Source organism: Glycine soja, chromosome 18 (genome assembly GCF_004193775.1).
Source record: "Glycine soja cultivar W05 chromosome 18, ASM419377v2, whole genome shotgun sequence".
In the NCBI taxonomy this organism is placed as follows: Eukaryota; Viridiplantae; Streptophyta; class Magnoliopsida; order Fabales; family Fabaceae; genus Glycine; species Glycine soja.
The window spans coordinates 1,560,124-1,578,184 of record NC_041019.1 but is presented as its reverse complement, the minus strand read 5'-3'; the positions used below and the strand labels follow the sequence as shown (position 1 = coordinate 1,578,184).

At 28.8% G+C, this 18,061-nt stretch overlaps 1 protein-coding gene across 1 annotated transcript; it reads left to right on the top strand.

Annotated features, from left to right (window-relative positions):
• The first annotated feature begins 12,195 nt into the window (after positions 1–12,195).
• Positions 12,196–17,526, top strand: LOC114396469. The gene is made up of 7 exons (XM_028358454.1): positions 12,196–12,494; positions 12,964–13,049; positions 14,138–14,284; positions 14,389–14,497; positions 14,662–14,785; positions 15,162–15,435; positions 16,961–17,526. Exons 1-7 carry the CDS (start codon positions 12,371–12,373, stop codon positions 17,066–17,068), a joined length of 972 nt encoding a protein of 323 aa, XP_028214255.1. The 5' UTR covers positions 12,196–12,370; the 3' UTR covers positions 17,069–17,526.
• The last annotated feature ends 535 nt before the right edge of the window (positions 17,527–18,061 follow it).

The window sequence follows — 18,061 nt, the reverse complement described above, 5'->3', positions numbered from 1 at the left end:
AGAAATTGAAAAGGGCAATATAATAATTAAAACGAAATTGACTAATTCACAAATTTTATGAAATTTGAGAGAGAGAGAGAGCTTGACTAAAGCACACGCAAAAAAAAAAAAAAGAACATTTTAGTATAAAAATGATACTTATTATAAATAAGAAAAACCCTCTCAACCAATCCTTCCACTTTTAATATGTGTTAAAATATTTGTTAATAAATGTAATATGATATTTTATATTCTTTTTAAATGACATAATCATATAAGAAATGAAGAGTTTGTGTCAGGCCCACATCTTCTTTTTTTCATGGAAACATCCTTACACTTCCCTCATAAATATTTTCTTATACAATATATAGTACTTCTCCATCTATATTTGTTTGCATAATCTTATTTCGCAAAAAAATCATGTAAAGATACCCAAACCAGTTAGAATCTATATGATCGATGTTGCGTGTAGGATATATTAAAATCCACATTAATTAATGCTACGCTATGCAGCGCCATTGAGACAAAAGGGTTCAAAACTGACTCGCTAAGTTGTTATCTACATGTCATTCTTTGTCCCTTTTGTCTTCTGGTTTGATATTTTAATTAGCAATCACCACAAACCACAGACCTATTTTGTGTCACATATTGGCCTTTCAGATGATGTTGGGGCGAGTTTGACGATCATCACACATTTTTCAGTTCCCTTCTTATGGGATATGACTTCCTATTTTTTTGTGCAAGATCCATCGGGTGTATACTATACTTGTATTAACCAAACGTAAACCAAAACCAAAACAACAACAAAAAAGGAAAGAAATTTGGGTAATGCGAAAATGCCCTTATATATGCAAATATTATAGTTGAAAGTGATAAAAATGTTGTTGCTTCCGTGAATTTGCAGGATTGTAGACCCACACCCACAGAAGTTTTCATTATGATTTTGGTTTGAACAATCTTTTACAAACTTTATCTTAAAAAGAGGTGAAAAGGGAAAAAGTGCCAATAGAAATTCTTACTAATAATAAAAGTAAAGGAAATGCGATGTCTATCATTTGTTTGATGATATGAAGTACTGCTTCACACCCGGAAGATAATTTGAGTCCTTGTTTGGTCCAGATTAGATTTGTTTAAACTACTCCCAGAAGGTTATATAGATTTATATAATAACGTCTAAAAAAAATAGTGCATGTTTGATTTAACTTTGGAAAATTGATTCTGAATACAAAATTGATTTTAGATACATAGATGTTTAATTTTATGTTTGAAACGTATAATTGATTTTTTGTTAAAGTAACTTTCAACAACTTCTATTTTTGATATAAAATTTTTGTACTGAATTTTATTTTTAACTTGATTTTATAATAAAACATTTAAACACAAACTATCTCACTTCAAAATTAATTTTATAAAATCAATTCTTTTAGAATTAATTTTATGAAGGTTCATCCAAATACATACAATGTCACGGTGAGACATTTCCATAGTAAGGTTCTTTCCCTTTCCTTTAATTTATTGGAAGTTTACATTTACCTGCCACTTTAAAATAACCCTTCTTTCCTAACTTCGGAATCCAAATCTACTTTGGTACTCTTTTTTGTTCTAGCAATATCTGTTCTAGCCGAACAGCCCAACATTCCCCAACTAACAATTCACACTTTTTTCTTTGCCCATTTTCTTTTACTTGTTCTCTTTGTTGCTTAATTTTTCCTAGTGACAAGATAGGAGAGCCAATCACACTTTAAATTTTTTTCCAACAAGTCAACAATCAAGCAATATACAAACCATTTTAATTTATCTGATTTAATTTTAGGGATATTAATTACTTAAGCTTATTTTTATATATTTTTATTGTTTGATTCTTGTTATCTAACTGCATCATAAAATTTGTTACATAATATATATATATATATATATATATAGTTGTCAATATAATTTAGAAAAGAAAAAATAGAGAGAAATCGATGGAAATCAATTTCGCAAGAAGACAATCGAGATTGTTTTTAAGAGTTTGGTCAATATGGAGAAGTCCATTAGTCCAAGTCAAAACATGCAATATGAAACGTATTCACTTGCAAAATAAAGGAATTAATAACTTGCTACTTAAGGAAAGGCAATAATAAGGTAGTAAATGTTTGTTTTATTGTTCAAACAGACTTTTAGGCTAAAATGAGGTTTACGAAAGTACTCAAATCCTTCATTTTGCAAAATAAAGTTTCTGAATCATTAAATTTATCTTGAAATTTGTGTATCCTATTTTGAACAAATATCCAAACATGCTCGTAATTTTCTTGAGAAGAAAAATAGATATTTTATTGGCAATTAATTGTGTATATTTTAAAATTCTAATTTATCTATAATTATTAGACTCTGTATAAAATTTTACTAACATGTGATTAGATTGAGTAAAATTAAACTTAGATTTCTTAAATTAAATCTCAAGTTTAACTTCTGTAAATGAAAAAAAAAATTGTGATTGATAGACCATCATTTTTTTATAATAATTAATTATTAATAAAACTTATCAATATTTTATATCTATAACATGATAGATATAAAAAAGTATATAAAATTTTAAATACACTTCAAACCATATTTCAAAAATCCAGTTTGTCTCGATTTGGATTGGATTGATTTAGTTATTGGACCGGTCATACATCTGGTCTCGGATGATCCGGTCAGACCAGACCGATTTGGGGTAAACCCGACGAGCCGATTTTATTTTTAAAACCTGTTTCGTGTATAAAAAATCAAAAATGCTCTAAAAAAATCTGAAACTTGTGTAATTGTGTTATTAAATTATTATTTGTGGACTTGTTATCAACTTTAATACTTCAATTATTATTTTGAAGTATAAATGATTTTTTCTTAATCAAATAATGTTAGTTATATAGTTATATATAATAAATACATATATAATTTTAAATTTTTTGATATATATTAAGTCAATTACTAGTTCATTGGACCAGTAACCCACTACTTAAATCGAATTACTGATTGGACCGAGTTTGAAAGTTATTGAAATAAGTCTATAGTGTTATTTATAGTTAGGAATAGCTGTCTAAAAATACTAGTTTGCATCATGTAATAAGGATTGTGAATTGTAAATATCTTACATATCCTAAGTTTCTAATGTTCTCATATTGACAGGTTGTTACAATGTTTTCAACCATATTAATTGTAAAAAAAAATTATGCAATAACTATTTAAAATAATTTTATATTATTATCCAATTATAGATTATTATTTATCATAAGTTTATTAATTTTAACAAAATTATCTTAAAGTCATACAAATCATGAATTATGATTGTATGACAGTGAGAAATTATTTTATATTGTCACTACATAATAATTAATTTTTTTCAATTTTAACATTTTTATTTTAATATTTTTATTGATAAATATTAATTGTTAGTTTGTTAATTAATTTTTTTGTTATTTCAATACTTTAATTATTTTTTTTATCATTAATGTCTTTTACATTCTTGTATTTGCGATTTTAACACTTTATTTTCCAACCATTTACATTTTTCCAATATCTTCTTTTCTAAACTCAAATCTTTTTACATTTTTGTGGTTTCTTTCTCCCTATTTTTTTTCTCCAAACTTAAATCTTTTACATTTATGCAGTCTCTTTCTCCCTTACTTTTCTAATCCAAATTAAACTTATCCATATTATTGTAATCTATTTCTTCCTACATTTTTCTTCTCACTTAGACTCTTTTAATTTCTTACACTTTAAGTTATGATTTTAAAACCATGATATCTTGCAAACAAGAAAAACATTCCCATGGTAGAAGTTATGATTAACTCTCCCAACGTAGCCTTCATTATTGAATGGTTCATATAATTGAAAGGATGAATAACAATTTATACTCTTTTATTTTCAAATCTCATGGACCATCTAATAAGCTATTTACAGATAAAAAGCTATCCAACATATTTTTTCATATTTGGATTCCTTTTTTTTAAAAAAATACAATATCTTCTTATATATTAATGAAAATATATTAAATTTAAGAAATAAATATTTATTTTTAAAAAATTATCTTAAAAAATAAATAAATAATGGCTTCTTTAAAGTGAATTAAACAAAAAATTTATACAAATAATATTTAATTTTTTAAAATAAAATTATGGATATGCTGAATATATATCCGTAAAAAATGCTAATGAATGGATTATATTTTTTATGAAATAAATTATGGATAGATTAAACTTTTTTAATAATTTTTTAACAGATACTAAATAAATTAATAGATTATTTTAAATTTACCTATTATGATTCAAATAAAAATTTCTCTGGTCCATTTATTTGAGGACCTATCAGACCAACAATATTGTTTTGACAATTACTAAAATTCTGGAAGAAAAAACTTGTCAATCACTTTGAATGTGTACGTTGAGATCCCACAAAGAAAATTTAACAAGGTGGAGTGAAGATCCGAGCCACCTACACTACCCTTTAGGAGGTCTAGGTGCCTAAAAAGGAGCTTTAATTTCAATGGAAATTTGGAAGCACTCTTTAGACAATATGGCCTACATTGAGTCAGGAATCTTCGATTACCCTCCCTAAATTTTTTGGACATACTTGTTCTTGATTTCTATTATTATTATTATTATTTTACATGATTGATTATATTATTCTTGTTATTTGTTGATCGTTACATGACTTCAAATCTCATTGTGCACTAAGACTGAAGGACTATGTTTTGCATTATTTTTTTGTCAACTCTTTTAAGATTTTTCTCCCATGATTTAATCTCTGTCAACCAATTTTAATCAATTCCTTATTAATAATGATAAATTATTTTTGTATATAATATTTTCCGAAACTATAAAATCGTTCAAAAGTCATTATAAAACACTCATATTAAGGATTAATTGAGAGATAAAAATAAAGACAATCATTATAAAATTAAAGAGGAGATCATATTCATAAGAATCCCAAAAATATAACTGAAAAGACAAATTATGATTATCTCAATTAAATGTTATTGGATTAAATTTGTTAAACCTTAGATTCGACTTAGTTACAAGAACATTATCCTTTATTTAATCCATAAAATATTTGCTAGGAAGGAACCATACGTGTATCGGAAAAGGCACAGACAACGAATGAAGCATAAGGGGCGACCATTGTACTTGTGAGGGACATTGGGACACCTTCACCTCGTGCGATTGCAAGGTACAATGGCGTCACCAACTGCGTAAGGCTAATAAGAAAAAAGGCGAAATTGTTGTAATTGTAAAAGAAAAAAGGCCAAAACGATAAGCAATAGATAAAATTGGATATGGATTGGATTATGTGCTTGAGGAAAGAAGACATTTAAGAAATAGTTTTAAAAAAAGATTGGATAAGTTTAAATAATTACAGGCTATTAGGTCTCGGTGTCAATGATGTGTATAAAGCTACAATGATGGTGGTGGGTGCATTTGGAATGGTCGGTTGACACAAGAGTGATTTTCTTTTTCATATTCCCTATTTTGTGTTGGTTTGAATAATTAATAATGGCAAGTGATACGTCAAGCAAACACACCCAATTGGCTTTTCCTATTGCTGGTTTTATTCCAAATGACAATCCAAAGTGGGTTGTCACTAAGAATGGCTATTGGGGCCTCTCAAGCTATGGAAGAATTTAACCGACGATTGGTATTGTAGGAGTTTTTTTTTTTTTTTTAATTTTGGAAATAATGAATCTTCATGCTCATATTTCATGTTAATAAATAATTTTTTTTCTGACCATTCAAAATTTTTAAATAATTTTTTTTAAAATTAAATAATTATGTATATTTTTATCGATTATTTTAATTATTTATCATATTATATAATTTAATAAAAAAATATGATATATTTACTGTAGTAAAAATTAAAATAAAAAAAGTAAAATTACCTCCTCTTTTCACGAAAAAGTTTTTATGGAAAATTTATTAAATTTTTTTTTAGAAATATCATTTCTCAAGAATGTTATTTTTAAAAAATACATACCAAACAGAAAATTAAGATAACATTTGATTTGAATGTTTATTTTTTAATTTTATATATTCCAAGATACCATCATATTTTCACCCCTTCAGGAAAAACTGAAAGCACTAATTTATTGTCTTCAATTGGTCATGTTTTTGAAAATATTTTCTAAATTTTAAACAAAACATGTTATTTTATGTTTTCTTTGAAAATGAAAACAAAAAAGACACTCAAATCAAATACTATTTAAGTTTTCCAAGTTTCTGAAAAATTAAAATATTTTTTCCTGCCAAACTCCCTCTAGCTTCCCAAACAGTAGCAACCCCAAGTTGTGTATTTTGAAAAACAAGAAAAAGGAAAGTAAGGGACATCAACATTGCATATTAAGAAAGAAAAAAAGAAGAAGAGGATGCTAAGTTGCTAACTACTTTCATAATTTGTTCAAGACACTTATAAATGGAGATATGTCTCGCGTAATCAAAAGTTTTGCATGCTGGAAACTAAAATGTGTTTTTATAGCTGCTTCTATGATGACTTCCTCTTGCGTCAGTGAATCTTCCTTTGATTTTATCAGTAGTGACATCAGGCAACCTAGTTTAGTAATGTGATGATGCAGACACTAGTTTTTAATTTTTAATTATGAAACATTTTTCTTAATCATAAACGAAACTCAATATTTTTTTTTTTCGTTTTTAAAAAAGTATATAAGAAGGATGAAGAAATTGTAATAATAATAATATTTCTTTTTTTTTACAGAAATAATAATAATAATGTTTCTAAATCATATTAAGTAAGTGAAATCCCCAAAACCCATTTGCACAATATTTAAAAACAATTATATTTGTACAATCGAGTGCATAAATCAACTACATCAAAATTAGTTTAACTTAATTAGTAATTTCTAATTCAAATCTCGAGTATGTAACTGTATATCGAATACTCAAAGGGTGAAAAAATAATTGTGATCTATAAAAAAATAATTATATTTATAATTGGATAAATATTAAAATATCTATATAATTTCATTTGATTTATTGGTAAATTAATTAGAATAACTATAACTTGTTGAGATTATTTATTTATTTTAAATGAAAAAATATTAATAAAGAGCATTTAATGTTTTTAGGGAGAATAATCATTTATCTAATACAAAAATAATAATACAGTTTAATGGAATCATTTTTTGTTTGGTTTTATAACCAATAAAACATTTTTTTTAATTATAAAAATTTATAACAATTACTCTACATGACACGTTTCGAAATATTAAGACACTATAAGCAATTACTCTACTTTTTTTCTCCATAAATAACAGTTCACTTACTGATTATATGGTTGCCTCAATGGGTAATTTCTCACATGCGCAAGGGTTTCAATACAACCCCACCTTATCTCTTGTCCCCTTCTTTTTATGTTAATCCATTGTGAGCCTTTTATCTTTCCTGATTTGATATGATACGATAACTTGAACATTTTATTTTGTAAAAGAAAAAAACATTGGTTAGTTGACAACACGTTGAGTCTTATACGTTATCTTTTACTTTAAATAAAAGATGAACCGTATTTAAAAGTATTTTATACTTCAATTAATTTAAGTTGGATCAAGTTAATTGTTTCAAAAAGGATAAAATTCTTATACTTTTTTTTATTAATACTATATTATTTTAACCTGAAGTCATGCAAAGATTCTTACAAGATGATTTGAAAGTATGAAAACACCTAGAAAAAATATTCAAACCTCAAGGATAAAATTCTTATACTTTTTTTGTTAATATACTTTTTTTTGTTATTTAATTATGATTTCTGATACTTTTTCCTCACCTTTTTCTTAGTAAATTTTTTTTCTCATTTTTATTGGGGTGCAAGGCAAGTAGTTGGATGGTTTTGACTCAAATAAATAGGTTTATTAAAATTTCAGGTCAAATAATGACATAAAATTGTTTGAATTAACTCGTCCTATGCTCAACCTTACGTGAAAATTATTATTATTATAATTATTATGAAAAAACCTTTGTCTAAATCCAAGTGTCATTCAAGCTGACGAAAAAATGAAAAAAAAAAAAAAATACTGAACTTTTTGACTTTGGAGTTACTATCATTGGCTTGAGGGTAAAGACCTCAAAGGCAAGTATGTTTGGTGTTGCTGTGCTCCTCAAACACGGTCACGAAACTGGCCGGATTAAAGTTGAAAGCAAAAATTATCAACTCAGTTTGTGGAAATGCAACTTGCAAGTTCTGATTGACAATGAGAACTGAGAAGTTTCCCTATCAACATCAACAAGGTTTTTTTTCCCCTTTATAATCAAAGGTTTTGATCGGTTTTGGATCAATTACTCATTTTAACTATGCAATCAATTATATATGTAATTTTTTTTAGCCAATATATGTAAAATATTAATTATTTGAATTCTTGAATATATTAACATTAGCTTAATAATTATAAAAACTTATAGTTAATATTTATTATACTTTTCTTAAAAAAACTATTATATATATATATATATACATATTATAAAGTAAAATATATTTTTCATCTTTATAAAATTAAAAGAGTTTGATTTTTGTCCATACTATTTTTTTATGTTTTTAATCCTTGTAAAATTAAAATATATCATAATTTGATCTAGAGTTAAGGTCAATTATTTAAAATGCACATACATATACCATGAATCTCCACTTAAGGACTAAATACGTGTAAAATTGAACTTATATTCATTAAACATATATGTTCAATTTTAATCAACCTTAACTTTGAAACATATTATAAGATTTTAATTTTAGAAGAATTGAAAACATACAACAAGTTTCGTTGGGTCAAAAATCAAACTTTTCTAATTTTATAATGAAGAGAAACATACTTTAAATTATATTATATTAAATTGGTCAAATGAAGTATTAAATAAATTTAGTTTTAAATAAAAATGTATATTTTATTTGCTAAAAATTAACTTTAATTTAATGAATTTTCAACCCAACTTTAATTTAAGATTTAATATTTCTTTAGTGCTGTAATTTAGTACTTTTTTTCTTTTTATTATTATATTTTTTTTTATTTTTAGTCCTTATTAATTATGTTTATTTTATTTTTGATTCATATGATATTTTATAATATTTTTTTACTGTTCAAAATATTATTTAAAATATTATAAGTACTAAAAATAAAATAAATATAATTTTTTAAGACTAAAAAAAACATTAAATAATAAGAACTAAAAAAATATTTAAACCTTAATTTAATGGTTAAAATAATAAAATTAATATTGAAAAATAATTATTAAAAGTAGTAATGTTATCAATAGATTATCTTAGAGTAACTTAATTTTCTTTCTGTGTATAATTATTTTTTGCCATTTTTTTACGTTAAATAAATAAATTTTAAATTGAGCATTATTGGCACATGATTAATTGAAAACAATAATGACGACGTGATATAAGTTTGAATGATATATGACGTGATGGCATCATATCACGATAAGCGTGAATAATAATCTCTCGAATTAAGTTACTATCTCAACCCAGACACACGCTAACAGAATTATAATTTTGTTGTTTTTTTATAAATAAAAAATTCTATGATTCTGTTGTGTTGGAAATACAACAAAATTATAACTCAGTTCAGTTAAAAGTATGAAGAAAAAAAAAACCTACCTAATCGCAGATTCAAGTGCAACCAAGGAAGAAGGAAAGATGGTGGGGTGCAGGAAAGGGAGGAGGGGCAGGCAAGTAATTTTGCAAAATTGCGGGTGAGAATAGCAGCCCCAATACTAAATAGAGTTCCATCACATCCATGCTTTCTTTTAAAGGGAATTGCTATTATCACTGCCTACTTTTGTTATTGGCACTACCAGTGTGAGTACCTTTTTATGGTATCCCAAAATTGCCCCCTGACATAAACCAAAATAGAAACATGGTTTTGTTTTGCAAATGGGATTAAAAAAAATTTAACAATGGAATTATGATTTCGTTGTTAAATTTTTTTATCCCCATATGCATAATGGTAACATACTTTCATTGTATATTGATAGTTACACAATGTAAACATGTTTATGTTGTGTTTTTTTATTTGCCACCCCCAATTGCGCTATGAAAACATGCGTCCATTGTATAACTATTAATGTACAATGAAAATATGTTTTTGTTGTTATATTTTTATCTGATGCACTTCATAAAATGGAAACATGTTTCTATTATATACATGCACGATAGAAACATGTTTCTGTTTTATAATTTTTTTGTCGAAAAATAATTTCCATTGTTATGTTTTGTCTCATTATTCACTTGTTAAGGACCTCATTAAATGACTTGCTATACAATATGTATATTTTAGAACAATTAAAAAATTTACAATTCTAAAAAATAAAAAAAAAGCAAATCATGCATGTTTTCATTGTGTAAAAAACACAACAAAAACACGATTCTGTTGTATTAAAAAAAAATACAACATTAGGTGATGTGAGGGAGACGAGAGTGAAGACAAGAGTTGGAAAAAGTAATGAAGAAATAAGAAGTGAGAGAGGAAGGGAGAAGGGTAGGGTGTATTATGAAATAAGAAGGGGAAAGTGAGAGAGGAAGGAAGAAGGGTTGAGGATGTAGGAAAAAGAAAGGAATGTAGAATGATAAAATTGCTATTAGCATAGTGTCAATAACAATAATTGTTCCCTCCTTGGAAAGGTATGATAAATGGACTGGTAATGAGCCCAAAAACTTGAATTGATGGCCGAAGCCCAAAATCTCTACGAATAATCTTTTCTTCATTCCTTGGAAGTAAATGCTACAAAAACTACCAAAAAGATACAATCTTGGCACGTTTACAGTTTTACTAACCGATAATATTTGTAGTTTAGTTTGGGGGATATTTTGGTTCGGTTTTCCGGTAAAAAAAACAAAAAAAAAAACTCGTGGAGTACTGGCTTTTTAAATTTACTTATTGCCTATGTCTACTTTTATTTTTGGGTACTTATTGTCTATGGGTGTATATTTACTATATAATAAAATAATTATGATTTTGGGTATGAAATAAATTATATTAAATTTTTTTCTTATCTTATATGTATTTATTGCCTTTCCAACAAAGATTAATCATTATTTTTTATAAGAATTATTTCATGCCAATATCGTGATTAGAAAAACAAATTATTTTGACCATACACATATCAATGTAATATTTTTGATGTATTTTTATTTGTTTCACCTTAGTTATTGATAATTTTAGTGATCCAAATGTTAATTTAAGTTTTTTTTGTACTTAAAAAATACTACTTATTTTTAGTTATTTTTATCAGTTTTTTTTTAGTAAATTTTCTCAATTTCTCTTAATCTAAAAGTTGTTTAAAATTTTGATTAGGACAATTGAGTATTTTGTATTGGAGATTATAATGAGAATTCAAGTTGAAGCTTCAATAAAGAACTTCCATAACAACTTCTATGTCTAATTGTGACATTATTTTTATTATTTTTGTTTTATTAATATTTATATAAATTTTTATTTTTTAAATTAGAATAATAAAAATTAATATTATATATAAAAAATTTATCTATAAATCAAGCAAACCAAATGATTTAGTTACTTTAATGGTAGTGAGAAGAAAGAGTCTTTTTTAAGAATTTAAACCCTATCTCCCATACGTTTACTATTATCTAAAGGCTTAATCATACCTTTTGTTCTTTTCTTTAAAAAAATCGAGTATTTTTATCTTTAATTGGACGCCAGCATATCAGTGTCGTTCAATAAAATTTACCTCAGCAGTTAATAAAGTCAACTAATGCAAATAAATAGTCAAAAACCGATGAATAAAATTCGTGAAATTTTAAAAATAAAAGACAGAATGTAGTAATGCACAGAAAAGTAAAAAAAAAAATTAATGAAAAATTTCATAAAATTATAATTAAGAGTGAAAAGCTACAATTAAGCTAGTAATACTTTTAAATTAAATTTTGTTTATCAACAATTGTTAAAATGTTAAAAAATTAACGGAATGTTAATTTGTTAGAATGTTTAGATATATAACTAAACAATATACGCTAATTTTTTTTTATAAAAAATAAATTCAATTCTTATATAATTTACTTTTGAAATTGATAAAAAGTTGTTTTGAATGTGATTAAATCAGAATGATTACAATTATTGTTAAAATATTAATTTTTATTAACCTTTTTCATTAGATTTTATTATCCAACGCAGATTTGATTGTTATTCGCGGTTAGTTTTGGGAATTCACCGGTTTCACTGTAGTCTCGCAACTTTTGTGTCTGTGATAACAAAAACTTGAAAAATCAATTCGCAATTGGCAGTTCTAGAGAGAGAAAGAGAAGGATCATCAGTGAAAGATTCTTCTTCTCCTCTATTCTAAATTCTAATCTAAGCTAACGATGATGATGAAGAATTAGAATTCATTTTGACACTTGTACCCTCCGAATTTCAATGGCCGATCACTCAGATTCTTCTCCTCTTGTTCCTCCCCTTCCCCTCGCTGACCCTTCCGAGATCGACCTCGAAGCCGGTCCCTCCGAACAAATCCAGTGCCGAATTTGTCTCGAAACTGACGGTAATTTCACTTTCATCCTCTTTTTCTTTTTAAATTTTTCAGTTTCACTTTTCAGGTTAGGGCAAGCTGCACTTCGATGTGGTGAGAACAATCTATTCTTAATTCTATATACTAAATAAAATAAGTCGTGATTTCGAATTTTACCTGTTCGGTTTATTCAATTCATTTTATAACAACTTGAATCGCGTTAAGTTAAGAAGCACGGTTATTGGTCAAGCTCAGCTGATTTTTGGTTGCAAAGTAAATGAATTATTGTATTCGAATAATTCGATAACGTCTGGATCATTTGATTGGAATTTGAATTGCGTTTTCTTTTGCAATTATGTGTATAGTTGCTATTGGGACTGTTATTGTTCCACGTGTTGGGTATTGCAGCTATGTAAGCTTCGTTGTTGAATGTTTATCCTCAACGCTTGGATGTGTCATCATATTTTTTTTCAGTTGGCTTCCTTGTTTTTTTTTTACCCAGGTAGAGATTTCATAGCCCCTTGTAAGTGCAAAGGTACATCAAAATATGTGCATCGAGAATGTTTGGATCATTGGCGAGCAATTAAGGTAATGATTAGTGATTTATTACATAACAACACAACTTTATAAGTGATGATGATTCGTGATTGATAGTAAGGATGGCAAGCTGTATCTTTTATGCAAAACTGACCCAAGGCTATTTTTTGGTGGTTGGTAAACCTTTTGTTTGGTTAATCAATTAATCAAATGATCTATGTTATGTTTTCATTTGTTGATCTCATGATATTTTTTCTAACCTGTGTCTATTACCCTGTGGTAACGGATTCAAGGGGGGGCATTGCCCTCCCTCCCTCCCTCAAGACTCTTTGTATATGTGAGAAGAATTTTCTTTTTAAAAAAATATTAATAGAGAAAAGTAAAGAAAATTTAGAATGTTGAGTTAGTGTTTACTTAATTTCCTTTGTATTGAATCATATCTCTGGTTTTACGCATGAAATTGATAATAAATAATTTTGTGAAATTCATAATTTATTAAATAATCATTTATTAAGTTAAATATTTAAATAATTGTATAAAAAAAATTTGGCCCCCCTTTCATACATCTCTTGATCCACCCCTGGTAGCCTGTACTTGACTTGGTAACATTTCATATCCTTTCTGATGATTTCTGCTGATTCTTACCCTTCAGTTATCTCTCTCTCTTGGCTACCCATTACCCTATTCGGTGATGAAAAGTGTTTACATGTTTGTCAATTTTATTTTAGGCAATTTGTGTTTGCAGTTTTGATTTACTCTCCATGGCTTTTAACATGTTTTCCTTGCTCTTGTATCTCTTGCCATTGACACATTTTTGTTTAGTAACTATCTTTAGTCTTCCATTCTATTCTTCCTTTTTTTTTAATGATAGTATGATACTGTAACAATTAATTATCTTTAAAATGAATTGTTGTGACTTAGTCTAGTGATGAAAAGAACTGTAGACAACAAGCTAATTTTTCTTTGGAAAAAAAATCCTCTAATGTATATGGTGCATTGTGGGGTGTAAGGTACTGAGTAAATAACCATTGATGGAGAAACACCTGGATATTCCATATTAAATAACAATGTGTAAAATGATGTACTTTGCGGTGCTTGACCTAAGAAATATATGGATAATACTTAATTTTTTATTGCAGGAAGGGTTTGCCTTTGCTCACTGCACTACGTGCAAGGCTCCTTATCATTTGCGTGTTCATGTTGCCGCTGATAGGAAATGGCGTACCCTGAAATTTCGGTTTTTTGTCACCAGAGATATTTTGTTTATTTTTCTGTCTGTCCAGCTTGTAGGTGATATGTTTCCATTAATCTTTCCATCTACTTATCCATTTTTACTTTATGAATGCATATAGGTGATCCAATTTATCCCCTTAATTACCTTTATATGCAGGTCATTGCTTCACTGGCATATTTGGTTTATCTAATAGATGGTTACCAGCAATATTGGCTTCGTCTTCTCTGGGGTTTTGATAGTGAAATGAGCTTTTACTATATATGTGGTAAATTGCGTTTAGCTTAAACGGTGTCATCAAATTGCTTATACAACATTATTTTCTGCAAATTCTTTTTTTCCTCCATCACCTTGAGTTCATAGTTTCCTTGTTCCACATTTAAAAAGATACTGGTTTTTGTGTTGATGTTTTGTTGGTATTTTTTAATGCAGGAGCTCTATTGTTTTTCGCCTTGCTTGGCCTTTCTGGGTGCTTCATTACCTGCTATGATCGAAGAGTACGCAATGATTTAGCTCAGCCTTGTAGAGAACTATGTCTTTGTTGCTGTCAACCTGGGTAATAACCTTGATTTTACAAATTCACAAGCCTCTGATATTGTCAGAACACATGATGAAACTCCGAGCATCTGCATGAGGCATCGTTATAATGCTTGTTTTCTTGCTTAATTGTAGGATGCCAGAAACTATGCTTGGAGTGTAATATATAAAGATAAAGATTTAATTTACACTATATCACAGACCCTTCTTTTAATAACTTTTTTTTGAAAGACATAATATTCCGTTGTTAAATTATTCATGCTTGCTTATGCTAAACAGAGAAAGAAGGCTGTGTCGTGTTATTAATGAATTAGGTTATATTAGCAGCAAGTTTGTGACTCAGAATGGCAGTGATTCGTGACTAAGTTTGATTTTTGTTTTGTATGTTGTTGCAGAGTTTGTGCAGACTGTCATTTGCCAGGCACTCTTTGTATGTGGACTGATTGCACCACATGCTTTGAGAGTTGTGGAACCATGGCAACTGAATGTGGTGGTTGTTTGGGGGGTGCTGGGGAAGCAGGGCTACCATTATTATTCATTATGGCTTTGATTGTTCTGGGACTTTTTACTGTAATTGGGATATTCTACAGTGTATTGGTTGCTACCATGGTAGGTCAACGGATATGGCAACGTCATTATCACATACTTGCAAAAAGGATGTTAACAAAGGTGTGGTTGGTTTACTTTCTCATCTTTTGTGCTTTTGGTGCATTGCTATGAGCTGTCAATTCTTGTTGCAATTCAGCTGTCAAGTCATGCTAAATTCCTAACTGATATATGCAATTAGCCCATTTAGCCATCACTTGGGTTTTTTTTAGCATTTAAGTCCTATATAATATCTTCACAGAAACATTTACCAGGGAAGGAATAGCCAAGAATCTCAACCATAATTTTTTCTGCTTTTGTAATTGACTTGTTTTTTAGATTCTCTTGCATTAGAGCCATATTGACTGAGGATTTTTATGATGCCTGATGGTTTTGCGAAAGTAAATGTATTTCAGCTACTAGCTTACCATTATATAACATGCATTGCTTTTGATGTAGCTGTTTTGATTGACTTCAAAAGGATTTTCTAGTATAATAAATTATTGACATTTGGCAGAGAACTGGAATTATAATGTGGAAAGTACTTCCAAACTCTCGTAATAATATGCATCTTTGCTACTGATATGAATATGATACCATTATATAGATGAGGATCTTTAATTGTATAAAAGCTCAGCCAAAAGAAGTAAATACAGAAATATGTCAGACTCTTTGATGGGTCTACTTTTCTTCTTCTCTGTCTCTTGCTCAGTACATGCTTGCCTCACTTCCTCCTCCCTCCCCCTTCCCCTGATTCTGTTCTCAAAGCAAAACTCCTTCGTCCCACCTGCTGCATGTGCAGCTGTGTTACAAATCAATTCCTCAAGTTTATCCTCACTCACACACCCATCCCAAGTACATGAGTATGCATTATGCAATCCCCTCCTGCTCTTCCATTGCCTGTATAATTTAGCTAGGGTGGGGCTGTGGTGCTAGGAAGCACTGATGTAACAGAAAGGCTGCCATACGGTTGTCAGATATGTCACTGTGGATCAGGATCCTCTCTTGCCTCTGCAGCAGGATGTTCTGTGCAGCCAAAATCTGGACCATTTATCAATATTTTCTCTCTGCATTAATTAATGTGCAATAACCAATCAACGGTTATGATTTGGCTGCAGACAAGATTGGCTGGAGAGGATGTGATTTGACCCACAGTTTCGAGATTTGGATTTGATGGGTCTTCACCGTTTGGAGTTGCATTCAATTTGTTAGTGAAGTTTACCATCTGAGTTTTTTATTCATTGCTAACAATGTCTGCATCAACTTATTTGAAGAGTTTTGTTGGATGTATTCTCTCTCCTTAGTCTTTTTGTCTGTCTGATATGACAAGTGTTTTAGATTTGATTTTGCAACTCTCGTTCGCTTATCCGGGTGTGATAGTAATTGAGCTTAGACTTGAGTCTGGTATTTTGATGCCTTAAGGCTGGCTTTTGGGCGGCCTCTTTCTGGATTACATTTGACATGGAACACAAGCAGTTTGAGATTAGTTATCAGTACTGATAATCCCATGTGTTAACTGCATGTTTTATGAGAACATCATGATGCCCTGAAAAATTCTGACGTCGTCTTGAATTGTTGATTGTGAAACTATTATTGCTTCTCATCATAGGAGTATGTGGTTGAAGATGTTGATGGAGAGTTGACAGGATCGGATTGGTCTCCCCCGGCTCTTCCACCCGAGCATATTCAACAGTTGAAAACATTAGGCCTACTATGAGTCCGAGTTTGAAAGAGTCATCAGTCATCTACTTGATGACTTGAATGGAAGTAGATATACATTGGCCCTCCCCATGTTTTGGTAAGCTGGTCCTTTTCATGAAGACCCGCAGTTAATTGATAATTGTGTAATAGCCATTCAATTCATTGTGGCTAGAGTTGTACGCTTGTGCTGAACCGCTGATATGTGGAAATTTGTGAATGTCTGACACGGTCTACTTATGTAAAGAAAATGGAAGAGGATTCTTTTAATGACCAGTAACAGGTTACAGGTACATCATTTCTTTTCCTTGATAAGATTCTGCTTGGGTAATCAGGTTTTATTCATTGCTTGTCCCATTTGTTTTAAATTTTGGTTTTGATTTGGATTACTTTACTAATCAAAGAATTCTAGCGGTAGAATTTCATTCGTACAGTTGCCCCGTTTTAAAAGCATATTGTTTAGAGTGAGGAAAAATATATGTTTGGTCCTGTGTTTGTTCTAGGTCGTAGTTTTGTTTTCATTCTCTTTCTCATCAGTTTAGTTTTTTTTTTTTTTTAGTTATGATGATGTTGCTTCTGTTAAATTAAATTTGTTGTCCCGCATAATGGAAGTGAATCTTCTTGGCTTTAACGTCATTAACTGAGTCTTGAGTTGATAATTAAGCATCCCATAACGCTGTTGATTTTAACAAAGAGGATTATATTGATAATTTTGCACAAAGAAGAAATTTGGAGTTTCAGGAAATTTTATGATCCTAATCAGTTATGATAGTCTTTTTTCTTTCTTTCTTAAAATGATAATGTTTTAGTATGCTTAGTTTTTCTATTTTTTTTTGCTAAAACTCATGTCCATTTTACTTATTATTTACTTATTGTTATGGGATAAATCGGAGTTGTGGTTCCTAAAAAAATAACGGATTTGTGATCGAGTCAGAAACTGATTCAGAACACGGATTTTTATTTGGATTGGAGTTTTACGAAAATAGCCACGTGTATAATGTTGCATATATGG